The 11,143-nt window shown below is 49.6% G+C and overlaps 1 protein-coding gene across 4 annotated transcripts in view; it reads right to left on the minus strand.

Moving 5' to 3' along the window:
* The window catches only part of SLC68A1 (solute carrier family 68 member 1), a 16,894-nt gene extending 5,964 nt beyond the window's left edge, over positions 1–10,930 (minus strand). The window contains exons 1-6 of one of the 4 annotated variants that reach the window (XM_085064954.1): positions 10,786–10,930; positions 4,841–4,910; positions 4,126–4,205; positions 2,349–2,798; positions 1,355–1,472; positions 284–380 (exon numbers count right to left, since the gene is read on the minus strand). In XM_085064954.1, the coding sequence (XP_084921080.1) occupies positions 284–380; positions 1,355–1,472; positions 2,349–2,798; positions 4,126–4,205; positions 4,841–4,846 (751 nt within the window). In that variant the 5' untranslated portion in view covers positions 4,847–4,910; positions 10,786–10,930. The other 3 variants (XM_085064952.1, XM_085064953.1, XM_085064955.1) reach the window with 3 other exon arrangements.
* Between the last annotated feature and the right edge of the window lie 213 nt (positions 10,931–11,143).

The following is an 11,143-nucleotide window of genomic DNA, read 5'->3' on the forward strand; positions in this document are numbered from 1 at the left end:
TCTGCAGCTTCTGGTGCTCAGAGCAGTACCTCTGTGGAGTCTGGTGTCCAGCATACCAGGCTTGTCCTTACTACAAAAGGCTCCAAGTTACTTCTGTGCCCAGGAAAGACAACTTGGAGGTCCCAGGGAAGCATGTGGGGTGCGTGCATGTGTGAATCTTACAGCTCAGAGTTTTGCTTGTGAGCACACCTTTCCCCAGATGGAGTTTGGGAGGAGCAAACCCAGACTTGATCCAGGTCCTCACCTAACTTGGCTGCTCCCTCCAGTCCCACCTGAGACTCACCAAGCAGGAAGGATCCAGTGGAGACAGAGATCTGGTCTGACAGCAGGTGCTCCAGGAATAGAGGGAAGAAGTTGCTGTTAAAATGGCAGTGAAAAACCTGTGAAGGCAGCATGCAGACGAGCTGGTCAGCAGGAACAGCAGTGAGAAAGAAGAGAAAAAGCTAATAGCCCTCTGGGCTCTGTTGTCCTAGGAGCCCCATGCCAAGGGATCATGCGGGATGGGCCTGTAGTACTTCAGCAGAGCAAAACCTTGGCTGTGGCACTTCCAACACTGCCAGCTGAGACTGCAAAGCTGCAATGCCACCAGCCATGCCCACTGTGTGCCCAGGGTCAGCCCCACTGCCCAGCTGTACCGCACACTGCTGCTGGGCCAGGCAGGGTCAGCAGGTGACAGCAGTGACCACAAGGCTTTGGGGAAGACAGTGGCATGGCAGGAGGGAGGAGGCAGCTGGCAGGAGGGCAGGGATAAGGCATTGAGGCTTGAACACAAAGATGCAGACCAGCATCAAGAGCCTGCCTGCCTGAGGGGAACTGAGGGATCCCTAGGGAGCCATGATTGCAGCACACAAAGCTGGGCAAGCTGCTGGCATTTGGTAGTAATCACTGAAGAGGATGAAGAATAGAAATGGTAAAAGCCAGCTGGGAGGTGGATCCAGCTGGACAGCAAGAACAGTGATGTGAGCCTCAGGAAAACGGAAAGGGGAAGGAGACTGTGCTGACAGCCATGCCAACAAACAGCACTCCTGAACTCATCCCCTCTGTGAGCCAGGCCTTGTGCTTCTGCACCCCATATGGGCTGCACAGACCTCAGTCAGCCCCTGTAACCCAGCCTACGCTGCAGAGAGAGGAAGGAGCACCCCACAGCTTGCTCAGGAAGTATCTTTGGTCACAAGCAGGGAGAGTGGCTACCAGCTGCTGAATCAGCCAGCATGTGCAGGAGGCTTCAAGAGCAAGTGGGTGCTAGAAACATCTCTGCCTTTCCTGGGGAACTCTCATATTGCTGAATCACCATCTCAAACAGCCAGAGCCAGCACTCATCCTGTGAATCACAGCGTGTCAGTGCTGTGCCTACCTGGACAAGATTCATGCAGACAAACCAGAGGAAGTTGCGATGCTGGGAGAGCTGCTGGAGGTACTCTGCCAGGGTGATCCTCTTCTCCTGGGGGATGGAGAGTTTCTCAATGTACAGCCTAAAGGAAAAGGAGCGATAAAAAGCAACCATAAATCCCTCACACCATGCAGGACAAAGTCCACAGCTCTTCCCATGCAGATGCAGAGCTGTCTGTCCTCAGCTCCCATCCCAACCTTTTGTCTTCCTGGACCAAATCAAAACAGTGGAATCTACAACAGTGATTGCTTATTGCTAACAAGAAGCTCAGGCAACAGATCTCCCAAAGAACATCTGTCTTCTTAACACAAAATTCACATTTCTGTCCATAAACGCATTCTCCTCTTATTAGCTATTCCACTACACATACAGTCCTCTTCCAGGTTCCAGCAGTTAGCTCACCGGGCAGATCTCATCAGGATCTGCTGCTACTATACCATAATGCTGGCAGCTCATAACAAGAGATGACAAGTGAGGCAGCCTGAGGAAGGAGCTGAACAGGGAAAAACAGCTTGGTGTGGCCTACCAACAACCCAGCCACTATCAGGCAGCTAAAGTGAGTAACAGGAAAAGATATTCACTTGTCCAGCTCCATAGGGCATGGACAGCAAGGTGGTCTCATGCTCAAGCAGGAACACTTTCATAAGCTGCTTCTGACATTTTACCACTCACAGGCCTTACTGGGTGCTCTAGACATGAACTCATTTCATGTTTCAAACACTGGATGGCCATACAGCAGGTCAGGCCTCTGCCTCCAGTTTGGACCAGAGGTGACACAAGACAGTTTTGTTCTATTTTCAGAGGAACCAGTGTGACTGCTGATCCTGGAAACTGTATCAACAGACAAGAACCAGAGACAAGTTAACAAATTTTGCCTCATTCTGAATCTTCCCACACATTTAGTTTGCTACAGATCTATGCCAGGCCTTTGTCTCTGCTGAGAATTGGTGACCCTTACTCTTTTAGGGTTGATTCCTGGTCCCATTTTGCTTTCCCATCAGTCTGAAACCTCTGGCGGAGCAGTTGTGTGGATAGAGTGAAACCAACAATGGAACAGAGGGCCAGCAGGACGCAAAATATGCGAAAGGAAAAGAAGTCCTCCTTGTTCCACACTGCATAGGACATGAAGACAGACAGGGAGCCTATGGCACTGAAGAGGGAGCAGTAGAAGTTGAGGCTAGTCCTGTCTTTTGCTGAAACAGCCAGGTCTGCGAGCAAGGCGTTGTGATGGAGGTCGACCATGGTGAGAAAGCTGTCATACATGCAAAGGCAAAGGAGGAACTGCAAACCAGGATGAGCCCAGGCAACCCAGAAAGCCAGGAAAGAAATAGCAAACAGGGGGCCATTGTGGCTTAGTGCTCTGAGCCTCTTCAGAACTACTTCAGGGGAGGAAATCTCTGCTCCTGCCCTGCAACAGAAGAAAAAAAAAAAAAAGATTTTAGGTACCTGGACAAAACCCTGCATGACCACATATTCTTCCTCTCCAAGGAAGTCATGTAAGTGTCATAGACACAAATACAGCTTTTGTTCAAGTAACAACCACCCACATCAGACACCTTCTCAGCTAATAGTGAACACACTGAAAAAATGGGTTTAAGAAGGCCAAAGATAAAAGGGATTGTTTTTTCCCCAGAGCACTTCTCTCCCTGACATTGCTGTACTGTCTGCACTTTGCACAAGGTAAATGATTTTCATGAGTTTTTACTAGTTGCAGGAAGCCACACCATGATTTTCATTAAAGTGTTGACATAAATACATGAGAAATGCTAATGGCCAACAATACAGAGCCGTCTCGCCTCAGCTCACATCCTATAGAGTGTGGGAAGAACTGGTCTGAGGAATTCTGTGTGGAAATAACTGTACTTTTCCCCCTTGCCTCCCAAAGCACGTACACTCTCTAACACTCCAGTAAGAGGTTTGCTCATATAGCAGGGGCTTGAGATTTCAGATGGTCATATTTTACATCCGGCACCACTCATGACTGTTAAGGGTTAGGGTCACATCCATCCAATAGGCGTGTGTGTTGGTTTGATAACAAACCAGTGGGAGATCACAAGTCAAGATTGAAATTAAAAATAAGTGAAATAATACAAGGAAAAGCACTGACAAAGTCAGATACAACCTAACACCCTGTTAGGGTGGTAGTAGCAGTCTAACTGAAGTAGTCCAGTTGAAGCGGTGATCCTGTGAAGGTCTCGTCTCCAGCTGAAGATCCAGTGGTAGCTCTGGTCCTCTGGGAACCCAGTAGACAGGGCTAGCTCAGGCAGTTCCAGGGCCAGGTTATATCCACGTGGGAACACCTGGTTCCTCCCTCCTGGGCAGAGCATCCCACAATGGGATGAGATAAGTCCATGAGTCACACGGTGGGTCCCTGATGGCCCATTGCCTGTCATGCGAGGTGGGTCGTTAGCAGCTGGTAACAGCTAACGGATGGCCCATTGCCTGTCATCCGGAGTGGGTGATAGCAGCTAATGGCCCACAGCTGGTGGTAATAGAATACTTAACTACATCAATATTGCAACCTAGGACAGCGTGTGACTTTTTCTACACAGTCAGGTACTGAAATCACATTCACAAGCACTGGACTTCAAAGATGCCATGAAAAGGAGGTATTTAACAGTTCCATGCCCAAAAAAACATTCCTACACCATGACTTTAAAGCTGCCAATTTGACATCATCTTCCCCAGAGACCAAACAACTTCCCAGGCTCTTCTGGAAGCAGAACTTCACTTACTGCTGCGTGCTAAGGAACACTCGGTCGCTCAGCCAGCCAAACAGAGGGTCATTGAGGCTGTTCCAGATCAGAAACACTGTCTAGGAAAGAAAACAGGACAGTGAAACAAACCACAGGACCGCTCAGTTCTGTCACCAAAGCAAGCAGTGAGCTAGCACAGTGAGCCACAGGTAGGAACTGTCCAAGCACACCTTCCCTGCCCCACCACTGCTGTACAACGTTTGGGGCAACTGGCAGTGAGGCCAGTGGTTTTCACTGCCTGTGAAACACCCTAACATCCCCAGAGGAAAGGCAATCTTAAGAACTAAGTCTCTGCATTTTCTATCCCCGCTTGTTTTATTTTTACAGAAGTGGGAAAAACTGAAAAGCCCAAGTTAGCACTTGGAAGGCGTCCTTGCTCCCTCTCCAAAATGGAACATTGCTGTTATAACAGTTTTCACATTTCTAGTGAGGAACAGTCTTGGTTTCAGAGTTTCTTACTGAAGAGGGCAGAAGCCTATGGAAAAGAAAACTAACCTCTCCTATCCAAAAGGACAGTTTATCAATCTTGTAAACAGAGACAAAGGTGTCCACGTAGTACAGGAGGAACACGTTGTGCAAAATGGAAACAAAGAGCGACAGAGACCCGTAGATCACTGCAGTGGGCAAATGGAAAAGACAAGCCAGCAGTCGCAGCCCCATGCTGGTGCAGTCAGCGTTCAGCTCCTTCGATCACCTCCATTTCAGGTAAGATGTCTTCTCCCAACACCTGCTACATCTTTGCTGGGGCCAATCCATTGTTGCTCCTGCAGGAGAGAAAATGCAAGTAAAATTTAATGAAAACAGATTCAGTTTCTCAAATGAAGTAAAAGTTGAATCAAGTTAATTGGTAAATCTTTGTCTGCAGAGATCAGAATTCATATTGCTTTGAGGAGCTGTTCCAAAGTGGATTGGAGGGGATTTAAGAGACTAGAAGCTGTCTGCTGCACTAAAGCTGTTTCATTAAGCTGAAGCCAGGCTGTAGGCTCCTGGGGGTATGACTGTCTCCTCCTGAACAGCCTGCCCTGTCCTTTACCCTGTAATGTTCTTTGTTATTCACCAAGTAGGCGATTAATTCAGCTCTTTAAAGGCAAGGTCACAGGAGGAATCAAGCTAGATAGCTGCAAAAAACAAAGCAGTCTTCAGAAAACACACCTAGTCACTGGTATTTTAGGATACTAAGGTAAATTTTTACCCAAATAAAAATGACAACAGCTGTGATGTAAGCTCACACATGCACACTGCTTTCCCCAGGCGGTCACAGCTGACTGCACCTGGGCTGGCTCAGACAGAAGTTATTTATGGCAAGCAGTGCTGCTGCTTTGTAGCATGAAGAGACACAGCCAGAACACGACTGCAGCAGGCACACTGCCATCATGCAATAAAAGTGACCAGAAGTGCCTTAGCAGCTGTCCAGCTTGTCTTTAAGTGACCTAAATCTTAGGACCGTAGTCTGAAATAAAGATGCTTTGACTGGACAGCAATATACACAGAAATAAAACACATAGACACAGCAGCCTTAGACCAGAACAAGTCACTGTATGTTCACAAGGGGCTGAGTGTGAGGGGAGGACTCCTCACACCTGCACTGACTGGAGCTCATGGCCAGGAGGGGGGGCTAGAAATGTTCTCTTCTGCTTTTCAGGCTGAGCTCTCACACTGGAGTTGCTACAGACCAAAGGCAAAACACAAGGCACTTATGTGAGACATAAGGGTTTCTTAAATCAGTGCCAGTCAGCTCCTCCAGCCCATGCCATCACGAGAAGCCCTGTTTGAAGCACATACACGTGAAGGGTGACATCAAGGTCGTTATCTTGGCACTGTCAAAAGCAAGATAAGAGGCTGTGAGTCACTCCCAGCCTGTGAGCCCTCCAGGGTCTGCACTCACCCAACTCAGACACATCGTGGAGGCTTTGCAATGTGGGATGAGAGTGAACACATAAGAAAGGGGAACCTATGCACCACACCAGCCTCTTGGGCTTGCAACACCAGCTGCAGCAAGTCCAAGCAGAAGATCAAGCAGAAGAATAAACGTCTGGGTATGAAACCCGATGAAACGCCAATCCCATTCAGCATTTCCCTGAAGCCATGAGTCTCACCACTTCTAGGCAAGATTAGAAAAGCAAAAAGCAAAAATAACCATCTGCTCTGCCTAGGCCAAGGAATTCCTCATAACTAGTTCAGAAGGAGCAGAAACAGCATTTGTTCCAATCAATTACATCACTAGACTGAAACTGTACATCGGCTCTACTCCCAGCCAAAGCACTAGACCTCAACTGGATCCAACTGCAGAGTCCTTATGGAGCTCAGCCACCATTCTGCATCCCTGCCAGGCCAAAACCCATGGCCAGATAAAAGGAAGACACTGCTTGGAAGGGAATTCAGCCAGACAATGAACCTTCGTAGATGTAATTAAAGACAGACAAGCCTCAAGGGGAAATTTCATTTTGTATGGTCAAGAATTGGAAAGGAATCATGATGTGTGAAGATAAAAGTTAAGAAAAAGGGAGAGTTAAGCCAACTGTCTCACAGGTAAGTCTTCTGTCTCTCACCAAGAGCCTTCTGTGGAAGACTGACTGAAGGGCAGGTGAAGACACCAGAGTGCTGGGCCCCTCATGGAACTATCAGGACACAAGAACTGGGAACACACACTGTAACTAGCAGGAAATCAGTTTAAAGCACACAAAAATACTTCTTTACCTGGCAGGTAGTAAACACCTGACATTTGCTGCCAAAGGATGTTACAGAGCTGGGCAGCCGGTTCAAAAGATTAGACAAATTCATGGAAAACAGCTGTACAAAAACAGCTACTAAAGGGAACAAGGCAGGGAGATCCGCTCTAGCAGCCCCAAGCCAGCTGTGCAGGCTGGGGGTGGACAAGTGGAAAGGCCACAGATGGTGCCCAGGCTCACATCCTCTCCCCCTAAACAGCATCTCCTGCTGCCACCGTGGGGCAGTGTATGGGGAGAGACAGACCAACAGCATGATTCCTATACAGGGCTTGCCTTTGCTATTCAAAATCTGTTTGAAAGCAGAGCCTGCTCAAGCCTTGGTCTTAGTGCTGCACTTCAGGCTGTCCCCATCCAAATGATGCTACACTAAGCACATGTTGCACAAACCACAGCTGTTGAAGTTTTCAGAGACACCTCATTTTATCATTTTTATGCTACAGCACTGTTCAAAGAAGGTGAAGTTCCACTTCCTCTCTTTCAGCCCCCTCATCACTCCCTCACAGATGTGCAACCCCTCCAGCCAGCTGATATTTGCAAGTGATGTCACTTTTGCTAGGATAGTCATTAGGTCATTCGATAGATATTTTTGCCCTCCCCATCTGCAAATGTGCAGTTAAAAAGAAACAAATCATAGTTGTCTGTAAAAAGCAGATTTTACTTCTACACCCAAAGCACTGTGTTATTTAAGCTTGCCACACTGGTATTTTCATAACCTTTTCCTTGGGATGGAGAATTACTCATGGAGTATGTAAGAAGTTTTCAACAGGAGGCTGTAAGAAGTAATGGGAAAAGGAGCTGCAGGAGGGAATTGCTATCATTCATTCACGATGAACTTCTAACACAGTCATAAAGCAACAAGCTCATAAATTAGAAAGCAATGAGCCTTTATTTGAGAAACTTCCTCCTCCGCATTTGACATCTGGCTCCTGCCAGTGACGTCCACAGATCTTATCTTCCTGAGGAGGATGTTGGAATACTGACTACCAGGAAAGCACTGCTTTTGTTTGAGAGTGCTGGCTTACAGCTGTGACTGGAACACACCACAGTTTGGGGCTTGCACATCTGCTCTAACTTCCTAGCCAGCTCGCAGCTGGATTCATGAGTCCTCGTGTCCCATGGTGATTCGGCAATGCTTTGGCCATGCAACAAGGCTGAGCTCCAGCCTTCCACAGCTGAAGTCACTCGTACTGAGCCAGCAGCAGAGCCATACATGTGAATCTCGGCACAAGACAGCCTTTTAAGCAGGGCCAGATGATTTTTATGTGCTGAAGTTGCCACTCAGCAACGTGAAACAGCCATCTGCAGACCTGACCGCAGTATCAGGATGACTCTCGTATTCATTCTCCACTGTGTGGGTAATGCAGGCTGGACTACCCCAAATAATATTTCAGGATACATCTATGCTTGCTTGAGCTGCCACTACACTGCCTCTGCTGCATATTCTTGGTTTTTAGGGGCTTAGTAACAGGGCCAAATACACCAGCTCTGTGTCTCTGCAACCACCACACAATAAATCCACCCACCAGCTGGAAACACCACCTGAGAGGGGACTCTATTTATAGACATTTCTCACAGCCAGACAGGACTGGGCTGCTGGCAGTCCAGCCCCATTCACAGAGAAGCTGGGCAGGAGCTGCACCTGTGAGAGAGCTGGTGCCCTGTGACCTGTCCCAGCAAAATGCCTGGTGCTGGGCACATCAACTCGTCCCAGCCCCTGCAAGTGACTATCATGGATGTCTTTGTGGGGTCAGGATTATCCATCAGTGATGAGCCTGTTTTGGGAGCACAGACGAGGTTCTGCACACTCCTTCTCCCCCACCCATGGTATCCTAGGACACCTCCACAACACAAGACATCTCAGAGGGTCCTCACTCCACAAAGCTACTTGGATTCTGGCAGAACTCTGTCAGTGAAATGAGAAATCCCTCCACAGAGCAATTTGAATGAATGAAAACTTAAACAAGACATCCCCACTTAAACAAGAATCCCTCTACAAATCCTATTTCTATCCCAGGAAAGCTCCTTCCTAGATACACATTCCACAAAATTTAGGATGCTCTGACTAAACTTTGATCTTGTACACCCTCTTAGAGATGAATATAGCTCCAAGGCTCTCAGTTTCCCCACTCCATACTTCTGAAATCCTAACACCCTCAGATAATCTGCTTAGTAACAAAGAGTCCAGAGGGAAGACTAAACACAATCCTGTGTGAAACATGAACAAACATCCAAACAGCAGGCTCCCAGCAGCCTGGTATCTGAAGGGTAAAGCAATGAAACCTTTGAAATCACCTGGATCAGGCATGGAAACATGCCTGGAAGAGGCTTTGAGGGTGTTTCCCAGTACTGTTTACCAATTCAATAATGACCGATGATTGTGCATCACGAGGTTAAGTAATACCCTTCTTATTACAAGCAATCATGTGCTTCCATCAGGTGCTTCCGTCACTCCTGCAGAGTTCATACAGGCAAACACAACTGCCACACAGACAATTAACACCATGAACCAGCTGGTAGCTTCCATGGAGCTGTGCTCCAGCTGAGAAATCTTGTTCAATCAGATCTCATTCCCTAACAAGAACACAAGGTTTGTCAATAGAAACTGGGCAGATCTCATAGCCTTGGAACTTGGCAAGGCTTTTAAGTTAACAACACATGACATCCCGTGTCTACACAACTCACTGTTTTACAGTGCAAGGGAAGTGTGTTAGATGTATTTAAAAAATGGTTCCCCATTATTTGCTGTCAATATCACCTCCAATCCTGTACCAGACATCACACCACTAGGATGGGAACGATTGCCAAGGTAACTCTGGCCTCAAGTTACAAACCTAGAAGTAAATATGAAATCGTCATTGAAAACAACCCCTAAGAGTGGCGTCAAAGAAGCTACAAGAGGGGATTACTGCACAGATACTGCCTGTTCTTTGTTAAGACTTAACGGGAAGCACCAGGTGAGAAGCAACTTCTATCACTCTGCCAAGTGCAGCCACCAGGAGTTTCTGCTACACATCCTCCCGGGAACAAGGGGTCTCTTCACCTGTGCAAACCTCCCAAAGCTACCGTTCCCCCATCGGGGCCCCAGCTGCAGCCACAAGGCCACACGACACTGACTGAAAGGCTGGAGAAGCCCAGCTGCCAAGGCCACCAGGGATCTTTAGGGCTGGGAAGCACAGCACTGGGGTCACTAACTGCAGCTGCTGACGTCCCACGTGCAGGACAGGAGCACAGGGCGATGCCTGCGGAGCTCGGCTTGAGAAAGGGACACTGTGACTTTCGACATTCCCAAATAGCGCTGCCATCTCCTGTGCCCCATCCACAGGGACGCCCTACGTTGAGGGGAGGCCTGGCAGCCCTGGCAGAGGAAGGGGTAGCCAGGCAGTGGCACTGCCATCCTTCCCCGGCGGGCTCTCCCGAGGCACTGCCATCCTTCCCTAGCCAAGCTCTCCCGCACGGGCTCTCCCGCACGTTCTATGCCATCGGGTTGAAGCCTGGCAGGTGAGGGCAAGGTGTAACAGGGACACCAGAGACCCACTGCACATTTCAGAGAGAGAGGGCGACGCCAGAGCTGCCTCTCCTTGCCATGAGCCAAACCACGACCGGCTCCGGGACTGAGCCCCCTGCCCACAGGCACTGACATCAAGGAGGGAGAGCACCCCCCAGCCCAAAGTGGGACCGTCCACGACAATGGAAAGAAGTACCCGCTAGGTCTCTACCACTGCAGGGAAGGGGGACCCCCCCACACCGCAAAGCCGGCCCCACTGGGGGATGGTGTCTCTCCCACCCTACCCGAAGCGCCTTACTAAGCGGATAGGGGATACCCCACCCCACCATGCTGCAGGCGGGGAGACAAACCGGGGCCGGCAGTGAGGCGGGAGAGACGCCCGCCCGCCCCCTCGGCGCCTCCTACCTGCGTCCGGTACCGGCGCTCCCCCGCCGCTCCGCCGTCGCACGGCGCGACCACGCATGCGCGCCCTCCCGGCCCAGCCCCGCCCCGCGGCCATTTTGCATGCTGGCAAGTGAAGCCGCCGGCATCTCCCGGCAGCCATTTCGTGTGAGGTCACCCGCCTCCTTGTTTGCATAGCCCCGCCCACAGCCGCGCGGGCCGCTCTGGCCGGGGGACGCCGCCTCCTCTATGGTCCGTCCGCCCGTTGCCGTGGAAACGCGGCCGGGCCGGGGACGCCAGCCCTTGGCGTCAGGGAATCGTGGAATCATCGTGGAATCATCGTGGAATCATCGGGGAATCATCGGGGAATCATCCATGTTGG

The sequence above is a fragment of the Lichenostomus cassidix genome, chromosome 6 (genome assembly GCF_008360975.1).
Source record: "Lichenostomus cassidix isolate B80296 chromosome 6, HeHo_3.0, whole genome shotgun sequence".
NCBI classification, from domain to species: Eukaryota; Metazoa; Chordata; class Aves; order Passeriformes; family Meliphagidae; genus Lichenostomus; species Lichenostomus cassidix.